The 25,049-nt window shown below is 35.8% G+C and overlaps 1 protein-coding gene across 3 annotated transcripts in view; it reads right to left on the bottom strand.

Moving 5' to 3' along the window:
- Window positions 1–25,049, bottom strand: part of CRISPLD1 (cysteine rich secretory protein LCCL domain containing 1) — a 42,166-nt gene that overhangs the window by 9,715 nt on the left and 7,402 nt on the right. For 2 of the 3 annotated variants that reach the window (XM_030504320.1, XM_030504311.1), the window contains exons 3-13: window positions 12,641–12,759; window positions 12,382–12,514; window positions 10,741–10,856; window positions 9,734–9,834; window positions 8,491–8,670; window positions 8,338–8,398; window positions 8,146–8,212; window positions 7,286–7,416; window positions 3,757–3,800; window positions 3,591–3,663; window positions 1,330–1,405 (exon numbers count right to left, since the gene is read on the bottom strand). In XM_030504320.1, the coding sequence (XP_030360180.1) occupies window positions 1,330–1,405; window positions 3,591–3,663; window positions 3,757–3,800; window positions 7,286–7,416; window positions 8,146–8,212; window positions 8,338–8,398; window positions 8,491–8,670; window positions 9,734–9,834; window positions 10,741–10,856; window positions 12,382–12,514; window positions 12,641–12,759 (1,101 nt within the window). The remainder of the gene's footprint in view (window positions 1–1,329; window positions 1,406–3,590; window positions 3,664–3,756; window positions 3,801–7,285; window positions 7,417–8,145; window positions 8,213–8,337; window positions 8,399–8,490; window positions 8,671–9,733; window positions 9,835–10,740; window positions 10,857–12,381; window positions 12,515–12,640; window positions 12,760–25,049) is intronic. The other variant, XM_030504329.1, reaches the window with a different exon arrangement.

Below are 25,049 nucleotides of genomic sequence, written 5' to 3' on the forward strand. Positions count from 1 at the left end.
ATCTGAAGTTGATAAGACAACTCCCATCCCTGGTTTCTTACCTGTATTTATGTCCATTTCTTCCTAAAAGTAGTATGGCTGCACACATTTCTATACAATGGAGATGAATAACGAGATAGTACATCTAAAATTATGTTAAAGCATAACTCTATAATACTAATGAAAGCCATCTGAGACTTCTCAAACCAAAGCAAATACATATTCTGAGATGTTCTCCTCTGTAAGTTAAACAGAAGTAAGTCTTCGTTCCCCTACAACAAAATCTTTCTAACTCACTGGGAAACTTCGGCTGCGGCCTTTGATTGCAACCACAGAACTGAAAAAAAAAGTAGTTTTCACAAAATGGGCTTTCATTTGAATCTGTTTTCATTGCCCCACTTACACACATTAAGGACCAAGTTCCACATGCACAAATCAATTATCTTCCTGAACTGGAAGTACTTCTGGCACATTTAACAATATTTATGGACAAGTGTTTTCAGTACAAGTTACCCAGGTAATCTAACAGGCATTAGTTAATTTCAAATAACAATGAATAAATATTTGCAGATTATTTTCACACATTTCAAAGTGATGGAAAGTAGTGAAAATAATCATCTGACCCTGCTGGTTGCCACACTATGACAGTTAAAAGACAGTTAAAACATACAGTTTACTGGTAAAAAAGTAAACTGCGCTCTCCACCACTGCATCCTGGCTTCTCCATAGACAGATGACAAAAGAGAGGCATAAAAAAGAATTCTCTCTTCATTCTTTCTACCTACTTCAGAACTAAACATAGAAAAGACAGGAGAAGAAAGTTGACTAGTAGACAGAATGACAAAAAAAAAAAAAAACCCCACAACCCAAAAAACCAGTCTGTTAAAATGACAGTGTGAGATACTTTCCACAAATATATCAAATCCTACTGCAAATATTTAGCTATCTGCACAGTTAAGAAATATCCAGAATAATGAGATGTGGACATTTATTCCCAGATTTTATTTTTTTTTTAGTTACATTAATCTGACAGAAGTCATGGTTACATCAGGGTCTAAAGAGCAAACGTTTAAACGAGTACACACTGCCAATACTGAACAAGTTGAAAATATGGGTCCAGAGACTACTGAAGTCTACAATGAGTTTTCAAATAACTTCCTGTACCTCAGCAGCTCAGTACTACTCAGTTAAATGAGAGCCTTTGAAAAAGAATTTTTGAAAAGACTGTGCAAAAAATGAGGATATGGAGAAGAACCAGGTATCTATATTATATCTTATTATCTTTACATTATAGCTTTTCATAGGGTTTCATATTTTATTACATACTACAGTGTAACTCACTATACTTACATCAGAATAAATTCGTGTTCCAATTACACGAGCATAGTGTGGATTTGCCTGCATACAGTTGCGAGGACAATACACCCTGAAATATCAAAAATAAACCATACACAGTTAGAAAGAATGATATCAGAGTATTATTACATCATATTTAACATCAGCATTATTGAGTATAAATCAAGTTGATGCATACCCCTTTTCTGGGGTAAAGGTTGGACTTGATTATCTTAAAGGTCTTTTCCAACCTAGTTGATTCTATGATTCTACACATATGGGTCTATTCTGATACTAAAAGGCTGTTAGTTTTTGAGGTTTTGACAATACAGGTGAAAGCACTGATGATGTAAGTTGTAGTTTGTAATGAAGTGCTTGAAAACACATTTCTGTTTTCAGACAGGTCTGGTCTTCTTCCCTTTCGATAAGCAGATCATGTTCATGTTCAACATACATGAGGCCAGCAGAAAAGCCAGTGAGAAGAGAGACTCTTCCTTTTTATATTATTATCTGATTCTACAGCATCCTATACAAACTGTACACATGCATACCTTCTCAGCAGAGGCAGATCTGAATGAGGATCTGCTATGATGCTGATGATGTGGTGATGAAAGGCAATTTAGGAACTTACAATGAGGGTCAGCACTTGGTATCTGTGGCTAAACTGAAAAACTCTGGAAAGTAATGAGATTCCTGGCTGATTCTAGGATATCAGAAAGCTACTGAAACAAAGACTGTTTTTAGTCAACTGCATTTTGTTAACCTTTGAGAAAACTCTCTCTGCGATTCATGCCTGCTATAGCTCCAAAATGCACAGCAAACCATGTGAGATGGAGTACAGAAGGCATCAAACATCTTATTTGATAATTCCAATATTGCTCGAAGGAACAAGTTTCAGCCAGCTCTAGGTCTACTCTGAGCTGTTTCATTTGAAAAACGGCTCATGTCCTAATGGCTAATGCCCACATGCCAATCAATATTCAGCATGTCATCCCACTTGAGCATGCTACAGCCTTACCAGATGGGAAACTCATACAGGCTGACGCAGCTAGGAAAAAGATTTTCGTCTGAAGGAAGCAAGATGTCAAAGATGCCTTTTGAAGACCTGCTGATTTATGATTAAGGCAGGAGAGGGAAAAAGGAGGTTGTGCAATTAATGCTATAGCTGATTACTGCTTGAAACTCCTGAGACTACATCTCCAGAATTAACTTAAGAGCATTCACAGACTCTTGAATGAATCACTGTTGCTGTCAAATTCCTTCAGCTGATGCATCAGAATTAATCAGTCATTTTTAACTCTATTTTTATTTTCAGATTTTCTTAAAGACAGACTTTATATTTCCCTTAATTAAGCTAGTTTTAGTTTTTAATGAAGAAAAAAGGATGGAAGTAAGAGATTGTACCCATCCATTCCTGCATTCCATTCCTTCGCTTACTTCTCCACATCTTCCAGCAAGACAGCTAGGAGTCATAGCCAAACACCAAACAAGTCCATGGTCCCAAGTGCTACACAAAGGGATGTTTTCCTAGCAGTTCTGGCTTTGTACTTGCTTCCTGTATTGGCTGTAGGATTGCTATGAAAGTAATCCTGTGGATATCTCTAGCTTAGCTTGTGGTAAATCGTGCTACAGTGTATTTACCTTTGACTCATCTATGGTTTTAAGAACTGTTACTGATTTCCTTTCTCCAAACACTGTGGCACAAGCTCATTTCAAAGAGTTAAAATGCAGGCTTCAAAGAAATGGCACATCTATTTAAAGCTGCTAACTGACCTGCAGACCACACTTTACCTTAAATATATATACTTCACATTTTTTTGCAAAGATATTTGCTCACTCTATCCTCCAGAACTCCCAAACAAATGGATAACTTCTATGGTAAATACCTGTATCATATCCTTTTATTTTATCAGTTTTACAGACAAATAAACTGAAAAAAAGGGTATTTTGCCCAACATGCATAGATATAATAGCGGACAATGAAACACAAAAAGGTACTTTTCTTTGCAGTCTGTAGTCTTACCAACGATGATTTCACTAAGATTTGCAAAGGGATATTTATGGGTAAAAGAGAGATTCTTTAAATACAAAAGCCTGTAGATCATCGTTACCTACCTGGCCTTCTGTTTAGACCAAAGACCAAAATACCAGTAAAACATTTTTGGCTTCACTTTCACAGCTACTGTTGCCACCTTTATCAATGACAACCATAGGTAATAAGAAACTGACAGAAAATATGTCAGCACTTTAAATTAATAAAAATCAAAGAATTTCACCTTGGACAGTGTGAGGCTGGTTTTTGAAATGGGCATAGTTGTTCCACTGTTGTTTCACAGGTGATAGCTTGAACTGAAGAAAGTAAAACAGAAACAAATAAATGTGTGCTATTTAGAAAAAACATAACTCGAACTAGTACTGAGTTTATAAGAAATAAATGCTAACCTGTTACTTTAGAGACAGTGAAGGAGTTAGCAGACTGGTATTTTCTGAAGAAGAAAAAATAGAAATAGTCAATAAATAACATATCTCATTGATTTCTTTAAATAGAAGGATTTTGATTAGAGAATCTAAAAATCAACTCAAGACACTGTCCCAAATAATTTGTAGTCTCTGCACTCCCTCTCCCCAGTTTTAAATCTATTTATTTCAATGACACATTTACTTTGTACTCCCAGTGAATCTGAAAACCAGTAATGCATGTTAAATTCTTTCAGTAATTTAATCTGCTGTGAGACTAAGTGTGCTAGGAACAAATTATGCAATCTACTTGTCCCTAAAAATGTAGCAACCAAAATCTGTGGTTGCTCGGAAGCATCCATCTATCAGAAGAGATCATTCACTTCCCCCTAAAGGTACCTTCTTACAAACAGCTCCAACACTGAAAACAGTTTCTCCTAGCAATCTTTTTGAAAAAAATTAATGAAATTTTACTTTTGGATCTTGTGTCTATGTTAAATTATCACTGGTATCACAAAAACCCCAGTATAACAGTACCTACGGGGGGCCTAAAAGAGGGACTTTTTACAAGGGCATGCAGTGATAGAACAAGGAGTAATGGCTTTAAACTGAATGACGGTAGATTTAGATTTGATATAAGGAAGAAGTTCTTTACTGTGAGGGTGGTAAGGCTCTGGCACAAGTTGCCCAGAGAAGCTGTGGCTGCCCCATCCCTGGCAGCGTTCAAGGCCAGGTTGGACGGGGCTTTGAGCAACCCGGTCTAGTGGAAGGTGTTTCTGCCATGGCATGGGGGTTGGAACTAGGTGATCTTTAAGCTCCTTTCCAACACAAACCATTCCATGATTCTCTGATAACTTACAACAGCCTGTTTTTCTCAGTAATCACGTGGTACCTGGATGTATCCGTTTCCTGTTATTATACAAAGTCAGGTATATACTTTCTGTTGTGAGAATTTATGAACATTTCTATTTCACATCTCCTTCTCTTCTATTTTCCTCCTCTTTTACTCCTCTTTTAGCTCATTGGATATGCCTCTGATTCTAGTATTTTTCATCTGTAACAAGGAAGCTGGTGGTGCTTTTGGCACTCATGAAGTCATTGATTATTAAAAAAAAAAACCAACCAAACAGAAACCAAACCAACCAACCAACCAACCAACCAAACAAACCACAAAACCCCCTATCCACCTTTGCAGCAAATTACTGTCGTGTGCTCCACGGCACTGTGATTTGCATTCAGAAACTGTTTGCTTGCACTGGTTTATTTAGTCTTATGGTCCACCAATTTCACATTTGCTCATTTAGAGGATTCCAATTTGCTTTCACTGAGTCAGCACATATTTCTGTTGCCCTTGCATTGCCAAACAGTGATTCTATCTTTGATTAGCTTGTTGAGATACTATTAAAAATGGTATCTTGTACTATGAAAATGCAACAGCTGAACAAAAATCTGTATTAACAATCCTGATTATAAATCAAAGGAGCTGAAGATTAGGAAATTTGTTGTATGTTGCACTGATATTCCATTTTCTGTCATTCTGTTTTGCAGTATGCATTATTCATTGAATCAATATGTAGTTTATGCATGGCTCCATCTAGAGATACTGGTGAGAGCCAGGTAGATGCAAGGCATCCCTGGCCTTGTTGATGGGCCTTCTGAAGGTTGAAACTTTGGTAAATCATCCTTATTTATCCCAAAACTTTGGTTTACAGACTGACTTATGAAACTGATACCTGATCATAATATGTTGTAAATTCACTCTAAAAGGTGATGTGCTAAATACTATAGGACATTCACGAAGAATTATGTCATCCTTGTGCATGCATAGCAGCAGGAGTTTCCTGAAATATGTCTGTAGATAGGAAGGTATATTTGGTCCTTGAACAGTCTTTTATGTATGTCATCCTTTTTTTTTTTTTTTACAACATCCGAATCACAAAACAAAACCAGTAATGTTCAGCAATGACAAGATTATCCATGCCCATAGCAAACAAACCCAAGTGTTAATACCTTGTTCTGAGTTCCAGTTCTAAGAGGATAGGTGCTAAATACACTCTGTAGACCAAACACTCAATACAGTTTTGTTTCATATGGCACAGAAATACAGAGATTTCAAGTGACGGGAAATCAATTCCTTCTAGTTTGATGATTTTCTACAGTTTAACTACTCCTACATTTATAAGAAAGCTGGCTCCTAATATGTTAGTATTGATATAATCAAGATTTACCTCTCTTTCTTTCTCACAGCATTAAAAAAAAAAAAAAAAAAAAAAAAAAAGATATTTGTGTGTGTCTTCATTTCTAAACAGAGTAACTTAAACCACAGCCAGATCATCAGATGACCCAAAGAAACAGATCGATATTAATGATTTAAGTGCTACCCAGGTAGCCCAAATTATAGGTCTCCGAATTTAGTCTACCTGGTCAGTGTGTTTCTCTCTATCCTGGATTAGATAAATCTGTTGAAAAGAGAAATTATGACAAGTGTCGCAGCATGTGGCATTTGTTGTATGTGAAAGCGTAGCCTCTAATGATTACATATTTCCTTACCCTTGGGTTCACACCTGAGCCAAATACATCAGCAAAATGATGTTTTCTTTTAGTTTGATATTACTCCTACATTAACTGTTATATACATACTACTATTACATATATACTGATAGACAGAAATAAGGACAGCAATGTACAGCTCTGCAGAATATATTAAAATTAGTGAAGTGTAATTTGCAAATCCTAATATCTTAGATTTAAACATGCAAATATTGATGTTGTCCTATCACTGGATGATTACATATGGAAACAGCCAAGTATTCTCCACTTTTATGCCCTTTTTCTACTGTTTGTTTTTTTTTTTAGCATGTCAGCAAGTATTTGGATCTGTTTCTGTACACCAGTCTTAAGGCAAGCACCGAAACAGTGTAGTACACCTCCAATTGAGGCTTCCATAGTATGCAATATTATTCCACCACTGGTCTATGCAGAAATTGTGCAAAATATTGGAGCGAAATGTGTAAATTGTGGAATTGTGATGAAACTATCAAACATATTGGAAGGGGTGTATTATTTATTATTTGGTTCATACTGTTCATATGCACAGTGTCCATGGTCCAACCTTGGAAATATTATCAGCTTTGTCCAAAACATGTAAAATAAGCCACTTCAGTGCCAATATGTACTAGTTTTCTACAATAAATACATACACATAAAAAAGGAATTTAATACTCTGAATATTGAGAATATTTCTACAAATACTAAATTAGTGTCCAAGTGAGTTTGATAATTATTTCACCTTCTTTCACATCATTACTGCATCGCTTTTCTGCCCATCATTAAACACTAGGCTAAAGTTTCAGAATGGATACAATACCTGTATAACCACGTGCCTTTTTACAGCATTTTCATATTCTTTATAATAAAAAGTATGAACAAAATGCTATTACTGTGAAATACTTTGTATGAAATAAATACAAAGAAACAGGTGAAAAAACTTTCCACACATTTTAAGAAAACTTACCCAATTGACTGAATGCCATTTCTGTAAGACTTGATAAAGTAATTCTTCCTTCCTTGCCTAGTGACATCAACCCAACCACCTTCATTGTCTAGGATGCCATAATGTATGGCAGCTTTACAAATACTGGATTGCTGAAAAACAGAGCAAGAAAAGCAGTTCCATGTCAGACAAAGCCACTATTTTACTTTGTAATTTCTTTGTGAAAAACCAACTTAACAATCAAACAACCAAACAACCCTCATCCCCCCCAAAAACCAAAACCAAAAACCCCACCAAAACCCCTCAGGGTTTAACTACAATGTGTCATTAAAACCTTGGTAGGTTTTAGATAGCTTGATACTGTCTATGTAGGTATTATTTCAGACGAAGAAAATACCACTTTGCCTTACTCGAAGGCAAACTATACTCATTTCTCGTATACTTGTTCACAGTAGCTGTCACTTCCTACACTGTTTTTCTAGTTCTACAGAATAAATTATATATTTTCAGCTACCATTAAGCTTACACAAGTAGGCCTATCTATCTTTCTTACTCAAATAATTCATATGAATGTACCCACAAATTGCTGCATTTCTTTTTAAGTTGCACCTTCACATATTTACATGCAAATATGTAGACACAAAAATTCTACTTCTGTGCATGTATAAGAAGTATAAAGTATATTTGGACAGTACATGCAGAATAGCAGATGCAAACTTAGATTGTCTGATGTGATCTTAAACATTTGGTATAGGCTTTTATTTTTGGTAAATATTGATTTCTTCAAAATCCATTCTTAATGTGTTTTTAACTAGTATTCCAACAGAGAGACATTTCATTAAGCATTCTACCAGTAGAGAATCTACTTTTAAAATATTTACCATTTCATAATGCACACTTCCAATAACTTTGGCTTTGCTATCCAAACAGCCAGCAGGACATTCATACCTAAGAAAATAAAATACAACTTGGTCTAAAATCCTGGGATTACAAAAAGGAAAAATATTCCAGCTCACAAACAAATAGAGCCTTTTAAAATAGTCTTAGAATGACAACTGTAAAATTTACCATACCTATTGCAAGTTGTTCCTTTGCACTGGTCTCTTAGCCTTACTTCACATGAAACAATCTGAGCTAAAACAAGCAAAAAGCAATTTCACTGCAATGAATTTGGTACTATATAATTCAAATCTGTTGACCACTTGCAAATCAGGTAAATTCCTTACACATTTGCTGTGTGCTTATTACTTCATTTTTCTCACTGTCATCAGTGCCTGTGGAGCCTGAAGGTGAATGAGTTCTTGGCCGGCTTTGTGCTGTTGAATCCTGGGCTTTGGATTGCTGCTGTTCAATCTCATTGGTTTCCTCTTCTGGTTCATGGGGAGAATAAGGTCTTTCTGAATCCTCTGTTTCAGAAAACAGGCAAAAAAAAAAATCTCAGGAAAAAAGAAATCAGTGTTTGTGGAATGTAAATCCCTTACAACGTTTTGGTAACATGGTTTCGTCCTTGTAAAAAGGTGGATGAATAAAAGTAAGAAAGCAAGGAAAACTTTCCACTGCTTCATAAGATTAAAAGACCTCAAGATTAATAATACAACTCATGTCAGCACAACTGGAGTATGAAAATGCTCCTAACACTCTTGTTTTAGTGTCTTTATGCCATCAGAAAAACAATAGAACAAATATGGAATCTCTATTACACAATCAGAGGTTTTACCAAATTCATAGATGATAACTTGTAACTAAAGAAGCTGGTTTCATAAAAACGTACACCTGAAAATGAAGCCTTCTATTCCAACATAATGAAAATAATTTCGAAATACTCATCACTGAATCAAAATTTCTCACTTAAGCAAAACCATAAGGAAGGAATTTGGTCACACTCATCCAGCTTTTATGGTCCATATGAACTTTCAAAAGTTATTAACAAAACCTGCTAAATTGTACACAGAGTAAACAAAAAAAGAATAGCAGCTTCATAATATTTTGTGTTTCGATCCTATAGAGTATGAATTGCATTATGAAAATTGTAAGGAATTAATAATCATCCTAGCTGACATTTTAATTACTAATGTCTTCTTAGTCTTGTTCTTGATATTATAGTAATGCACATGGCTATGTCCCTGAGATAACGTTTACCTATAAAAAAATGACTGCACAGACTTCCACTATAATTACAGAAAGGCATACACATAGCATACAGAGACAGTCTACATGTTTGTGTACTAAAAGCCCTCAATCAGCACTTAAATCATCAGGAGTTCAGTACACTCCACTCCCTCTGGTGAAGTTTGGCCTCACATATCATAATTACACTATCTCATTCATCATAGAAAAAGTAGGCCCCTACCAGATCTTTGTGAACATGCATAATATATTCTATTCCACTAAGCATAATGAGGGAAGAAGGCAAAAAAAAGGTTACATTTCTCTTCCCATTTATACTTGTACTGTTGAAATAGAACATACCTCTGTAACACAGATTTTCTCTGCAACCTCCTCCAAAACTAGGCGGACAAGCAGAACAAGGGCGGCCAGGTTTATAAGGAGCATGACCCCACCAGTTACCCCTATACACAAACAAAAGAAAATAAAAAATAAGCAAAACATGGCTTAAGAAATAAATAAATATATGAACATTAAACTGCATTTAGTATGTGGACAAATGACGAAAACCAGCAGACACTTAGACCGTAACATTGTTTTGATATTCACAAGTAACAAGTGGTAGTATGAGAGGAAATGGCCTCAAGCTGTACCATGGGAGGTTTAGATTGGATATTAGGAAAAATTTCTTCACTGAAAGGGTTGTCAAGCATTGGAAGAGGCTGCCCAGTGAAGGGGTTGAGTTCCTATCCTTGGAAGTATTTAAAAGGTATGTAGATGTGGCACTTAGGGACGTGGTTTAGAGGTGGACATGGCAGTGCTAGGTTATAGTTGAACTTGTTAATCAGGAAGGTCTTTTCCAAGCTAAATTGTTCTCTGATTCCATGATTCTAAACAAAATGCACATGAAGTAATTAAAAAGTCCGTGCAGCAAAAACTGAAGTACTGCATTAAACTGCTGTTACAATCTTTTTAGATTGGCATAGCACCTTAAGACTAAACTCCTCAATTACAAGAGATCAGGCTCTGCTTTCCTAAATGGAATATTCTATAGAATTTGATCTTAACCATGGGCTTCATGTTACACATTCCTTAAAGTCACAATGCAGAGATATATTTATTTTTCAGACAAATATCACACTACAACAAAGAACTCTGATGTTGTTGGATGCTAAAACACAGGCCAGAAAACTGAAAATCAGAGGAGTATTTGTGCAGCCAAAAGCTGCACAAGCATTTGGAACAACGCTCTACTTTGTAAGAGTACAAAAAAATAGAAAACCCAGACTGATTTCCTTTCAGATTATTTCCTGTGTTACTGTAAGGTATCTTGCCCCCCTCAAGATATTTTTGGGTGTCAGCCTACTTACTTAGGAGAATAATTGCATACAAGATAGACTGCTTTTGGCCAAATCTGCCCCCAGATGTTCATGTTGTGACACAAATTAATTGCACAACCAATTCTGCTACTTGTAGCCCAAACAACCTATGGAAAACGAAAGAGAAATACATTTGAAAACCAAAGCTGATTAGATACAATCAATCAAAACTGTCTCTCAACTTCAACATATAAAACTCAAATCACAAAAGCAATGTTAAATTCAACTCTGTTATTAATGGGTTGAAGTGACCTAATTACAACTGTCAAAAGGCCATTAGGTTATATGCTTGTTAGAAAGAAAAGTTTTCGCTTCATAAAAATGATACGGCTCTCGTTTTACATAAATTGTCTAAGCATATATTTGAAAGTATAGCAAAATATTTACAAAACATGATCCAAAGAACTGATTCTTGGAATTACAATTAATAGATAATCATGAATTAGAAGTTAGGCCCCTATGCTCTGGAGCTCTCAGCACAACCTAAGGACCCAGGAGGGGTTTAAGTTGGTTAGACTGAGAGAACAGATGTTTGTCAGCAGTGAAAGTAGGTAACATAAATTATAAAGCTATTCAGAGAAACCACTAATATACCAGAAAGACTCAATACACGGATTTTAAATGAATATGCTTTCATGTCATTGTAATCTAAGGTGACTGTGCTCTTTCATCTGTTGAAACAATTTTCATTGCAGATCTCAAAATAATCTGAATTACAAAGTCTGGAATGTTAAAATTAGACAAATATGACAGGTGCTAAATTTGTATTAATTCAAGATAAGCCAACTGTGTAGTTTCAGCAACACTTAGAAGTTGAAAGTGATAGGTACTGTGAAGAATTAATACCACAAAGAACCATATACATGTATCATAGATCTCGCATGCAATTGATAAGTGTAATTACAGGTATTTTTACAGAAATGGTAAATAAATACATGGAGGTATTTTTGTCTTAAAATTACAAACAATTGTAAATTGCTCAAGTAAACAAATATTTAAAAATTAATCATGTTGAAGTTTTCTAATATTATATTGAAAATTATATGCGGATTTTAGTATAATCCAAGGATCACGTGTTTACTATTCACTGAAAATATGATTAGTTCCCCTCTGGAAAAATTCAGGCTAGGTATGCAGATTTCAGAACTACCAAATAAATTGGTTCTTATGCAATTTCAAAATCTTGCTGAGGTTAAAGCAACACCTTAAAAAAAACCTGTTTGATCTGAGGAATTCACCTAAGAAAACCTTTTTTCTTTTTTTAAAATGTGTGTTTCTTCAGCATACTACAGAAAGAAGTACCAACATACCAGCAACAGAGACTAGATTCCGTAAAGTGCACTGAGCAGTAACACTAATTTCAACACTGGCGATTGTGAGCATTTTCCTTAATCCTATTAAAGAAGTGGTATTTATGAGGATGGAATCTAAAGATTTGTATGATAACCCTACTCTATGTTACTGCTACCCAATCTTGTAACTACAGAGTCTAATAAACAGTAAGCCCCATTTGTGCTTTAGTGCTACGGTATATGCTGCAAGATTAATGTTCTACATTGTCATACAGTAACCTAACTGGAGGTCTTGACCACTCTTTTCCATAGCTGACAAAACCCAAACCCACCTACATACCTGTGTGTAATGTGTACAAACAGGACCAGAGCATTTGTAAGGACAATATGGGTTGCATTCATGAGGATGGGGATACGTGAAATCTCTCACTTCATCATACCATGCTTGAACATGAAATGTTGGAGGTCTGTACCTATGAAAGCCAGTAGTAGTCTATTAGATCATTCAAAAGTTTTAGCTTCTATTATTCTTCCTTTAAGTAACAAGCAAATTTTGTTAATTTCTAAAAAATATAGTATGAAACAGCATCTTAAACTACCTTCCCCAGTGTGCACCCAAATTCTGTCCAATTGATGGAAGAAGGCTTGCAGGCCCATGCTCCCATAGACAGGTTTCAGCCCATGATTCTGCAGATCTCTCCAGTTCCGTGTCCCATGTCTGAAATTTGAAAGGAAAGAAAGGTACATCTTCTTAGGAACATGTATCTCCTACTTTAAAAACAAAACAAAACAAAACAGGACTGTCCATTTTTAAAGCTTCTGTTACCAGGGCAGAAGAATAAATAAAAAGGTACGACTTGACAATTGTTTGCCCAATTTGTGTTACATAAGAAAGAAAAAACGTTTTCATCAAAATGAAAAAAAAAAAGTTTTAATCCCTTCATAGCAGTTCCCTTAGAAAGCATGTGCAGCCATGCTGCAATGAATAAAGCACAAATATGAAACCGAAAGGCTTAGTTCAACTTTCCAAGCTAAATTAAGTGCATTTTCTGTCTTGTGAGAGTTCTTTTTAGTAATAGGTACTTTTCTTAGCCAAAAGGGTGTTATCCAACACACTTTCAACATAAGGCTTTATTTCCTCTAAACCAACAGTTTAACTGAAATGAAAGCAATTTTCTTTCCCTTTTCTATAATCAGCTTTTGTTGAAATAATACAGTGCAAACACAAAATATGAAAACCAGAGTAAGCTTGTCGTTCATTGATTTTTATGATAGACTGGCAAAAAAGAAGGCATTCATGTTAGCAAGAGGCATGCTTAGGACAAGTTAAAGATTATGAATTATTGTTTCTCAAAACTGCTTACCCTTATTTTTTTATTCTTTAAGGGACATGGAAGAATAGGTTGTAGCTGAAAGGCAAATGCAAGTTTCTTTCTTTCAAAAGCATACTAGAAATGTACTCTTACTGAAAGAAATTATACAATACTACATATGCACATTTTTTACTGTGCTAAACTGTGGTTTGCTCAAAGTGGTCCCTCTTGTGCAAAGTATCCATACCACTGCTGGACTTTTAACATCTTCTGATAGTTGCAGATATAGTTTCTAGATACTTGACTCTCTGATACCAATGCTCAGCTTAGGAAACTGAAATACTTCCAAGAAGGAAACACATTTCCTGATAGAACCTCAATTACTTCATCATAAGTTCAGACTGAATTTCTTAGAGGGAGACTGTTATCTAGATCAACACTAATTCAGTATTTCCAAAACCAAATCTCCTTGCAGACACTGGAGATCATGACTAAGCCGAAGAATACACAAACATAAAAGACAAATTCCATGTGCTAAAATTTATTTTTCTATTGATTTTGACATGCAGTTTTCCCCTTATTAATCAGATTAGTCATTAAAAATAAATATATCCTTGGTTATGCAAGACCATGATTATGTAAAGAGGTCTTGAATATAACTTGAATATAACTCAGTTTAATCCTAGAATATCTGTTCTTGCTTCTCTTCTTCAGAAGTCTCTCATGCATCGAATTTGATTTTGTCTTATTAATATCATCAGCAGTTACAAAATTTACAGGGTCCATTTTGACTCACAAAATGCAACATTTATGTTGACAGAGTTACTCTAACTTATAATAATGACAGAATAAACCTTTTAACCTACATATGGATACAAAACCCATTGACTTTAAACAGTAGGAATTTTCTGTTCACCCTACTGGGCCAGTATTTCAATGTCGTAAGCCACAGCATTCTTTAATCTCCTTAAGAAAATATTCTAATCATAAATCAGAAAGTTTTATATGACAGTTTATATAAATCTTTTCCCTTTCGTCACACCATCATAAATAGTTCTTCTTTCTATTGTACCCTCTGTAAAAACCATAAAGATTAGCACACTTTTTCTTATAGTTTTTGTAAATGATAGTACAATTACTTCAACATTCTGCAATATAATCATGAGACTGTAACATTTTGAAATAAAAGCCACTATAGATTGTCTTTGTTGCATAAATTGTATGACACTGTCAGAATAAAATCCTGTAATACTTGGATTTAGCTCTAAATATGAACAAGTCATAAAGTTAACATGTTTCCCAAATAATTGCTCTTTAAGAATGGTTTTACCAACCAGACTCTGAAATACAGATATAAGGTAAATTAGACTTACCTTAGACCAAAATGCGGGCACCTGCTCACTTTTAGAACTTCCTGCCTCCAAAGCCAGCTAAAATTTCTTGTAGCTCTTATAAATCTAAGAATAGCACAATATATTCTCTGGTAAAGCATCCCCCTACATTTTCAACTCTTAAAACAGCAGTCATGGTTAAAGAAATTGTACTGTTGTGTTGGGTTTTTTCTCCACTCAACTTTCAAAATATTTTATGCAGCTATTTTAAGTGAAATCATGATTTTCTGAAGATCAGAGCTAGGCAGTCAATAGTAGTTGCTTGAATCAATTCCTTAAGCTTGTAAAGTAGTTCTCTTTAACAAAATTTTCTTTTAAAGAGTGATGACAGCTATGCATGACAGAGCCATCCAGAACTCTGCAATAGCTTTTGATGAAAAACTTAAATTCAATGCTCCTGACAGATGAACACCCACACTCCAAGATATTGTTGAGATTGGATGTCTTTCAAAAAGCTGCTTCTGCTTCTCTGCCTTCATGCATACTATGAAATGTTGTCTTTACTCCCCCCTGCTTTGCCTAGCCAGAGATAAGCACACTTCCAAGTTTCTAGTCCACAACCTTAGCTTCAGCAAAGAAATAATCTTCATGACTGAGCAGATGGAATGTAGCAAAGCTCTTTGCATGAAGCATAGTGCAGGAGATAATATCAACAATGAGACTGGGGTATTTGGGTATTTTTACCCATTGCATTCATTCCTCCATGGCTCCATGGAGTCATGACTCCACAAAAGGTTAGTGTATCAGCCAAGGGGAGCCGACTCCACTTTTTTCAAGAATGGGTATATGTGCACAAGATTATCTCAGGTAGGAATCTGCACAAGTAATTAAGGGAAAAAGGTCATCGCTTAAGGCTCATCATGAAGTAATCACCCTATTTCTTTTTATGTTAAGAGTTTTAATTTGTCTCACTAGTGCTTTCCGTGGTTTTTATTTACTACTGTTTATGGTGAAGTGAGCCTCATCATAGTGCAGTTTCCTTGTAGCAGCTTCATTATTGATTCTGCTCTGGTATCTTTTAAGACAGTGATAATACCAGCCTTCCTTGATCACTGCCCTTTCACGTCCATCGTAATGACAGGTCTAATGACAGGAACTCCACAGAGACATCAGTTTATGACATATATGAAAGAAGAACAGGAAGGAACAAAGAAATGGGAACGTTAAAGCTCAGCTAATCACAATTTTTGGCAGTTTTCATTGAAAGCAAATAAATATAATTCTCCAATACATAAAACCAGATTTTGTTTCAGCTGAAATTTTTCAATTTTCCTTTCTCTAATCAAACTTTAAAAGCATTCTAATAGGCTAGACAAATGTTTATTGGCACTAATCTAAAACAGTTTTACCTAACCTTTGCAACACTGGAGAAAGTATGATTTTTTAAAACTTGAGTAATTCATATTTCAGTACCTTTGTAAAATGCCTGTGATATTATTTCATGGGAACCTTCTCATATATCAGAATTTAAATTTAGGAATTAGAAGACAGGTTATCTTTTCATAAAAAATACAATACAAAATTTCAAAGCATACATTTAATATATTCATTTAAGTTTAATCACTTAAAATTTTGATGAGAAATGGTGAACAAAAAGTTTTATGATAAAAATAATCAGAAATCTTACAGTAAATAGTCGTTGCTGTATAAGGATTGAATTAAGGCCGTCATACTGCATAACCCAAACACACACTATCAACAGATCAACAGATAACCCCAACTGCAATGTGTTCTGAGACTTGAATCAGATGTTGAAAGTCTTGCATATGTGTATTTTGAGTTTGCAGCAAATGATGCGACTTGTCTTGCTTTCCTCCTCAATGCACGTACCACACAACCAAGTCAGCTATTCAGGAAATTCTCTCTCTGAGCCATAGAGGAAAGCACTCATTCATTTATTCTTCAGCCTTTAACACCTAGACCCCTTATTTTTAGTGTCAGACAGAAAAACTACCTGGCATGGATACCATGCACATACACCTAGTACAGTCTGTTGTCAGAAAACACTGCTATTATCCTGCCAGCTGATGCTTAGTTTGATCCAGAAATTTTTAGATGAGGTTATGAAACCTACAGTACAACTTACCATCATTTCTTCTTCAAGACTATGTTTGAGTTCAAATGTGCTGAAATAGAGATGAAATATCAGATACAGAATGGAACATAAGAGATTAACGTCTTTCTAGTTATGTTGAGGTCCATAAACTCGTAAAACTGTTAAACGACTTGTAAAAGCCATGCATCTGACTTGTAAGATAAAGTCTGCAGACCGCAGTCATAAGAAGTTAATTTCTTATATACATACAGTTACCTGTGAAAGCTGAAATTAGGAAAGATTCAAAGCCTAAGTATGATATAGAAAGGAGGTAAGATAATGGGATCAAGTTTTCACAGACTGAAATTTCACTTCTTAAAGGGTGATCACTCATTTCCTGTAGCTTTGGTGCACAATTATTTATATATGCAGAAGGTTAGAAAGCACTGAATCAAAGGCTATCTTGAAAATTTTAATCTGAGAAAATGTAGTTTATAAGGCAGAAAGCTGTATTTGTCATGATAACCCTTTATTCAATAGTATCATGAAAGAAACTATGGAACTGAAGAGATTGTAGAGCACAAAATTGTATAGCATATACCATTTTCTTAGTCTTGGATAACTACTGATTTGCACCTGCCTTGCCCTCTCATGTCCAAAGCAGAAAAGTACAACATGCAATTCTCAAAAAAGGTGCAGATGTAAACCTACTGTACATGAGAAGGAGGGAAAGAGAGGTACATAACTAGGTAGTTACAACCACACTGACATCATGATAATGGATGAGCAAAAAAAGGTCTTTATTTTCTCCCCATCTCTGCAGTAGCTGTGTCTTCCCATTGCTAGGTAACATCTTTTGGTCTTTATAGTTAGCACCATCCACATATAAAAACCAAGGGTCAAGGCTCAATGCTGCTCAAGACTTAATTTCATCATCTACTCTGAATAGTCTATCACTCACAAGGCATCATGTTCTATAGCTCAGACGCTTCTGCTATCCACAACAGCATACCCACACAGCAAAACTGCTGTTTTACAAGCTATTTCACTTGAGCCACTACACACAGCAGGAACATTGGCTAAGTTTCCAGCCCGTGCAAGCACTTATTTTACTGTAAGAGAAAAAAACATTTAGCTCTACATACTTCAGCCTTACAGTATCAGAAGTGTCTTCCTGCTTCAGCTTTGGAAAACAACTTGCATATCATATGAGTTATCATTACTTATGCTATTTCTGCTGCATTTCTTAGATTTAACATAGATCTACTATATAAAACACTTCCTTTCATATAGACATCAGTCAGAAAACGATGCTAATCTTTTAGACAGGGTTGTAATACCATCATGACTGAACTCAAAGTCAATTAGGGTTTTGGTTTTAGGGTTTTGGTTTGTTTTGCCTTTTTTTTTTTTTTTAATTTAGATCAGGAATGTGCTTTTGAAATGGAAGTGCTGATCACTCCCACTTACTGTGTATCACAGAGCACTCTTGGAGTACAAACTGGATCCCTTCCAGATAAAATGCAAGAAGTTGTGCTCCAGGAGCGCATCTAACACTTTGCAGTTGCTCATGGGTATTCAGTCCACACAGATTAACCCCAGTTCAAAATAAAAACCACTGAAATGCAGACAGCATGAATGTCAAGTCCTCAGCACCAATTCTTTTGCTCTACATACCTGCTCTTGTTGCACCACAACACTCGCTAACACAGGCATTGCCTTCATCAGTATCCTGTTAAAAACCAGTGTAACATCAAAGACATTCCCATAGATACTGCACTATCAGCATTTCACAAACTTTCCACATACACGAGACTAGCTGAAGCTAAAACCCAGGTGGTTTTGCACCACTCAGGTGGCAGATTAAACTGAGTGGTAGCAGCAGCTACTGATTCCAGCTGCCGACTCTTCTTCTACCCCAGAAGGTTACAATTTTGCAGCATGGATGTTGCATGCAATATGGATCTTCTGAATGCTTCTGATTTACAACGCATCACATTAAAATAAACCGCATCTAACACCAGTTTAGCTTTACAGACTGGACTACAAATTGTGGCATTTAACCTCTGTCAAAGTGGGGTTCAAGTTGCGTGTAGACTGAAACCAATGTTCTGCTTATGGAGGAGCTGATGTTTCAGTGAGGATACAGCATCTTAAATTACAATTCATCAACAGCCAAACTAATCACATAGAGTGGGATTAATGTCCCCTGAATTTAAACAGCCTTAAGGCAGATACCTACAGCTGAGCTAATTATCCAAATTATCTTTGCAGTTACATAGACAAATAAGCATCTGTAGAGAGAGAGAATTTCAGCTACCCACCTTCAATTGAGATAAACTGTGTGTTGGAAATTCTCATTTTTCTCTACTAATTATAAAGAAGACTGGCTCAAATGCAGACATCTACACCACAGAGATCAAAAGCTTGGTGAGATGACTCCTACCATTTCTGTTGCATGAGCGTTAAATCAAACGAGTACATTCTCATCCAAGGCATTAAGTGAGTCCACCAATTATACCAACCAGTATTGCAACAGAACTGACAAGCCCAGTGGTTCAAAAAATGTTTTCCAGTGAAAAAAAAATAAATAAAATAAAATAAAATAAAATAAAATAAAATAAAAAGTGATAACATTTTAATTGGAGAGACTTTCATATATGTAGGAAGGAAGAAAAAAATTATATGGAACAGGACTATACAGAAAGAAAAAAAAGCTAATATTTAAGCTCAGGAAAGATGGAAAAGTAAGTACAGTGGGCATCACTGAAAGTAAACATTTACCATGGCATAGCATAAATACCTCATTGCTGTATATGTTCTAAATATAGGGAGAGAGTGGTAAAGTAAATACCACAGTACAGTATGGGTATTTATTTACTTTTTAATAGAATCCACTGTATTCTTTAAGACTAATGACACCGAGAACAAAAAAAAAAAAAAAGGAAAGATGAAGCATAGAATGAGAAATGCCATAAACAGGTAAGCCAGAAATACAGTTTAGAACTAGAAATCAGCTGCAGGGCACCAGTGCAGAATGACATAAAGGTACAACTGAAAATTACTTCAAAAGACTGATGTTGACTGTAGTCTATCTAGCCTCTTCCACTAAGCCAGAATGAAATATATGTGTATTATCCATACTTTTTTAATCAAAACTAATAACAGTAGTTTCAGAATAATATTTAATAGTAATTTTCTTCTGGATTTTTTTCATTGTAAGAATAAAGAGGATTTCCTTGGTATGTGTCGTGGTTTGAGCCCAGCCGGTAACTCGGAACCACATAGCCACTCTCTCACTCCCCCGCTTCTTCCTCCCCTAAACCTCCTGCCCTGCAATGCTAGCTGATGTTTTGTTGCCAAGAAAAAAAGAAATCGCTCTCTCTCCTGTAACAACCTTTATTTATTTCCCAAATTAAACAAATTCATCTGCTTCATTCCTTCACTCTTGCTCCTAAAGCACATATTCTGTCTTTATAATCAATCCCTCTCATTCCTTCTACAATGGCTAGACCATTCTTAAAAAATTACTAGAACTGGATACTGCATTTCAGACAAGGTCTCACCAGTTTCACATAGAGAAGTCTCCTTTCAAAGATTGCTGCCTCATATTAGTTTTTAACTCAGTGCAACTCCTGCATCTTCTTACTGCAGTGTTGCCTCTCTGTTTTACTCCTTATATTTTGCCTGTTTGATTTCTTCCTTATTCCATACCTTGCAGTTAAATTTCATCATGTTGGTTCCAGGCCACTACTCCCACTTGTCAAGTTCTTCTAATTTGATCGTGTTCTCTGAAACAGCCCTAACCTATGCCCTTGTCAATGTCTTCTGCAATTTTCAAGTGTATTCTGTAAGTGTATGCTCACACAAGTCATAACCCAAGTGCTTACTCAAAAAGGCGTGGGCTCCAGCAGCAGCAACACCTTCAATCATCTGCCAGTTTAACAGGGAGCTTCTGTCAATTTTCACTTGCAAAAATGTCAGGGTGGAGAGTGTCAAAAGCTTTCCAGGGTCAAAAATACTACTTACCTCTGCTACACTATACTGGTTAATTAGTGGGTCATATAAAAAGTAAAATAGTTTGGTTTGACATGGTTTCTTCTTGATGAACAGACATTGGCAGTTTCATCAGTTTGGCTTTCAGTTATGCTTAGGTGAGGCATTTTCATCCATACCAAGGCTGCTGAATGAAATCCATGGAAACTAATGAGAATTAGCACATAACTGAGATGCTTACTTTCAGTCATTTGAGTTTGAAAAAAATGTGGCCTCCATACTAGCTCAAGATCCCTTACAGTATACAGCAGAGTGACCACAAAAGCTCAGGACTACTGAAACACCAGACAACTCTCCTTGAAAATACAAAACCAACCATACCAACTAGTACTGATACATCCTTTAAGCAAAAAGAAAGATAATAGCTGAACTTGTTAAAATTTATACTACCAATAAAGTTAGGCATCTATTTTTCATTGGAGAACTACTACCCGTCTAGAAACTAAACGGTAAGGACCTTACATGCTACCATGTGGTGGACTAGAGTTTATAGAGCTTTAACCGGGCAGAGATCCCTGAACAGACCTTGAGGTTTCAGCTACTCTTTTGGAAAACAGTAAGAAGCAGGAAAACTGTGGCTTTTGCCTGGAAACATGAAGGTGGTATGAGGCCAAAAATATTGTTCCCGAACACTGAAAAAATTGCATCAATATTTAGAAGTATCTCCCTATTACAGTTTCATGTGTTTGAGCTTTTTGTGTTCAAAATGTAAAACCAGGAATAGGAACCAGCAGACATGACTAATCACATTTAATTCTGTGTGTACTCAAAGCATGTTAAAAAAACCTTGCTGGAATATTCAGCTTTCCAACGTGTTCTGAAACAGTACATTTATTTTGCTACTTTTTAGAAGTGCTGCATAGAGACTTTCTATTAGAACATGACTAAAAATCATCTATTCACTTCTATATTCTGACACGAATGGAAAAGAAGCAAGAGTGTAAAAGCTGATCTTGATTTCTGAGTTTTGTTGATTGTCAAATTATGAATTACACACATTCATTACAAATAGTATTCATAAATATTTATAGCTAATCACAGATTGACCAGAGCATGGGTCCTTACCTCAAATCCTAGGTGTGATTACTATGATAAACCAGCTGTAACTGATTGCTTTCATACAGCAGTTTTAGAGATGTTACAGAATTTCCCGGACTTTGAACAGGAATTAGCCACAGTATCACAAACATGTGTCACAGTGAATCCTTTTAAAAGATGACCACTGTAATCTGACATAAGTGAATTGAACTTACTGCCAGAAAGCACCCATTGATCCTATGTGGGATGTTACTACTGTTAGAAATATGTTTAAATAAAACCTTAAAAAGAGTTAGTAAATGTATTAAAGGAGTTCTTGCCATTTGGAGACCAACAGGGAATTCAGGGCAAATATATTGTGATATCTATCAGGCAGCCAAAATTCTGGATTTGATGAGTGAAATAGCCTCATTTTAAGAAACTATAATCTTACTTTACTATAAAATAAAAAAGGTCCTTCTCTGTATGGACAGAAGATAGTCTTCTTAATGAATCATGCTTTTCTAACAATGGCAGTCACTGTACTTATGCCAAATCTAAAGTTGAGGACAAATTCATTTCTAGCATTTCAGTGGAATTATGTTAAAAAATAAATATTTCTTATCAATCAAAAAAAAGCTTAAGTTAAAGAAGATTCCCAGGCAGATATCATAAAGACAACAGGCTACACAGAGTTATTTTTATAAATCTTACTGATTCTTTCCATGTTCAGACTGTATTTTGTATTTAAGCTCTGATACTACTACTGCTAATTTTTAATAATCTTTTTGATATGGGGGATGAAGAAGGTCTATGACAGCAAAAATACAAGATGAACAGTTTCTGTCCTATGTTGTGAATTATTTTGGGAAGGCTCCCTTAAACTTTGAGACAGTGAGCCTTTCTGCTACTTTCCACTTTCAGTTTCTTTACTTGGAGTTGCTTAGTTGTTGTTGGCATTACATTAGTAAAAGTCATACCATGGACTTATCCACTTGCTTTCTTGGACACTTCACATTGCACAATCCTTTGCTAAAACTGCCAGAGAGAATAAGAGGATAAGTCAACGTCACTGTGTTCTTTGATGCAGTGTCAATAGCCTTTGAGCACAGGCAAAGAAGCTTAAGCACTTCCACCAACCTTTGAAGTGGAGCAGAAAAGTTGAAAACCATAGGGAAAGCAGGCAGGTTCACTCTAAAAGAGGTGCTCTGTTCTTGGCACCCAAAGTGCTCTCCAGCCACTTCAGGGATTCCACAAACCAAAGTCCTCCATTCGAAAGGAACATGAATTGTTTTTTTACCAAGTGTCCCTGAAGAGTTTTGGCAAAATAGACAAGATAGATACGCTAAGCAGAGACATGAATTAGTTTTGTCAGAAAGGTCTAGGAAATTTAACAGAGCACTTCTATTCAGAACATAAAAATTCACCAAAATGTGTAAGTAAGTACACTAAAGGCTTTCCTTTATTTTTCCTAATGTTGTTTTGATTCTCCTAAGTATACTACAGACAAAAAGTCTCAGCTGGAAGCTGACAGATACACATAGAGAGAGAAACTTCTGCCTTCAGACTTATGCAGATCATAGGATCTAAAAGCATCACAAAATAGCTGAAAATTTATTTCTATCCCTGTTCAGTCACTATGATGACATGAATGTTTCACTATTATCCATGGAAGAGCTGTATCCACTATTGGGTTCATATGATCAAAAGTCCAATGGTTTGTATTTAAATACAGCAGGAATTTGTTTCAGGAAAAAATAAGAAAAATCTAAATGAGAAGTATTTACAGTCATTATTAATATTATTCTGAAGTCCTCATGCAGTTACTGAAATGGAAAGGCAAACCTTCCAGCCTCTTAAAATATAAGGCCCCTCAGAAGTCATGAGTCAGTCATGGTTTTGAAAGGAATTACACAGTATCAGCACTTTTAACACATCACTATCAAATTTTAAAATTAAGACCTTCAGAGGTATTATAACAACACAAAGAATATTTTTTTTCTTCTTCTGTAAACAAAATACGGATCCAGTACTGCTTCAGAGACACATCTGTAACTGCTCCTAAGAACCATGCAGCTATACCAAATAAATTACTGCATTCTGAACTTTTTGAAAAGTACCTCTAGAAGACTGTATTTTCTTCACAAGGTTTGCAAAATAAAACTTTATAGAAGCAAGGCACAAGGTTTTCAGTGGCATCCCTAGCATTTATCAGCAGGATCTGGCCAAAAGACAACTAAAAATACTTAAATAAGCAAAGACTTTCTTGCTCTAGAGGACACCGATGTTCTCTAATTACAGTAATTACAAAATGCAGTGTGTGGCTAATTGCTGAGAAATACCAGGCTGAAATGCATTGCTATCTATCAAGATAAGAACCTAAACACTTTTCAGTACAACAAAGGCATATGTGTGGAATATAAATCTCACATGAGCTATTTGAATTATTCATTTGTTTGGGAAAATACACATAAAGTCACAGAATTGGTACTAAAAGAATAGTTTAAAACAGAATGCATTATGTACTGTGTCCAGTTCTGGGCTCCTCTGTACAAGAAAGACAAGGAGCTACTGGAAAAGGTCCAGTGGAGGGCCACAAGGGTGATCAGGGGTTTGGAGCATCTCTCTTATAAGGAGAGTTTGCAGGAGCTAGGCCTGTTTAACCTAGAAAAGAGCAGACTGAGAGGGGATCTCATTAATGCATATAAAAAAGGCGGGTGCCAGGAGGATGGTGCCGGAGTCTTCAATGGTGCCCAGTGACAGGATGAAGAACAATGGCCATAAACTAAAACACAAGAAGTTTCACCTCAACATGACGAAGAACTTCTTCACATTGAGGGTGGCAGGGCACTGGAACAGGCTGTCCAAGGAGGTTGTGGAGTCTCCCTCTCTGGAGACATTCAAAACCCACCTGGATGTGTTCCTGTGTAACCTGCTCTAGGTGGCCCTGCCTTGGCAGGGGGGATTGGACTAGATGATCTCCAGAGGTCCCTTCCAACCCTAATGATTCTGTAATAAATTCATTAATCAAAATTGCTTTTGTAGATTTTGTTCTTGGTAGATTCTTTTATTATGCAGAGTACAACTGTTTGGAATATAAAGGAATTAACAACTTGTACTATCCAAATAATGACTGTTCTTAAACTGTTGACCATGATAATCACGAAAAAAATCTCAGTTTTCATTAATATGTTAG

Source organism: Strigops habroptila, chromosome 1 (genome assembly GCF_004027225.2).
Source record: "Strigops habroptila isolate Jane chromosome 1, bStrHab1.2.pri, whole genome shotgun sequence".
NCBI classification, from domain to species: Eukaryota; Metazoa; Chordata; class Aves; order Psittaciformes; family Psittacidae; genus Strigops; species Strigops habroptila.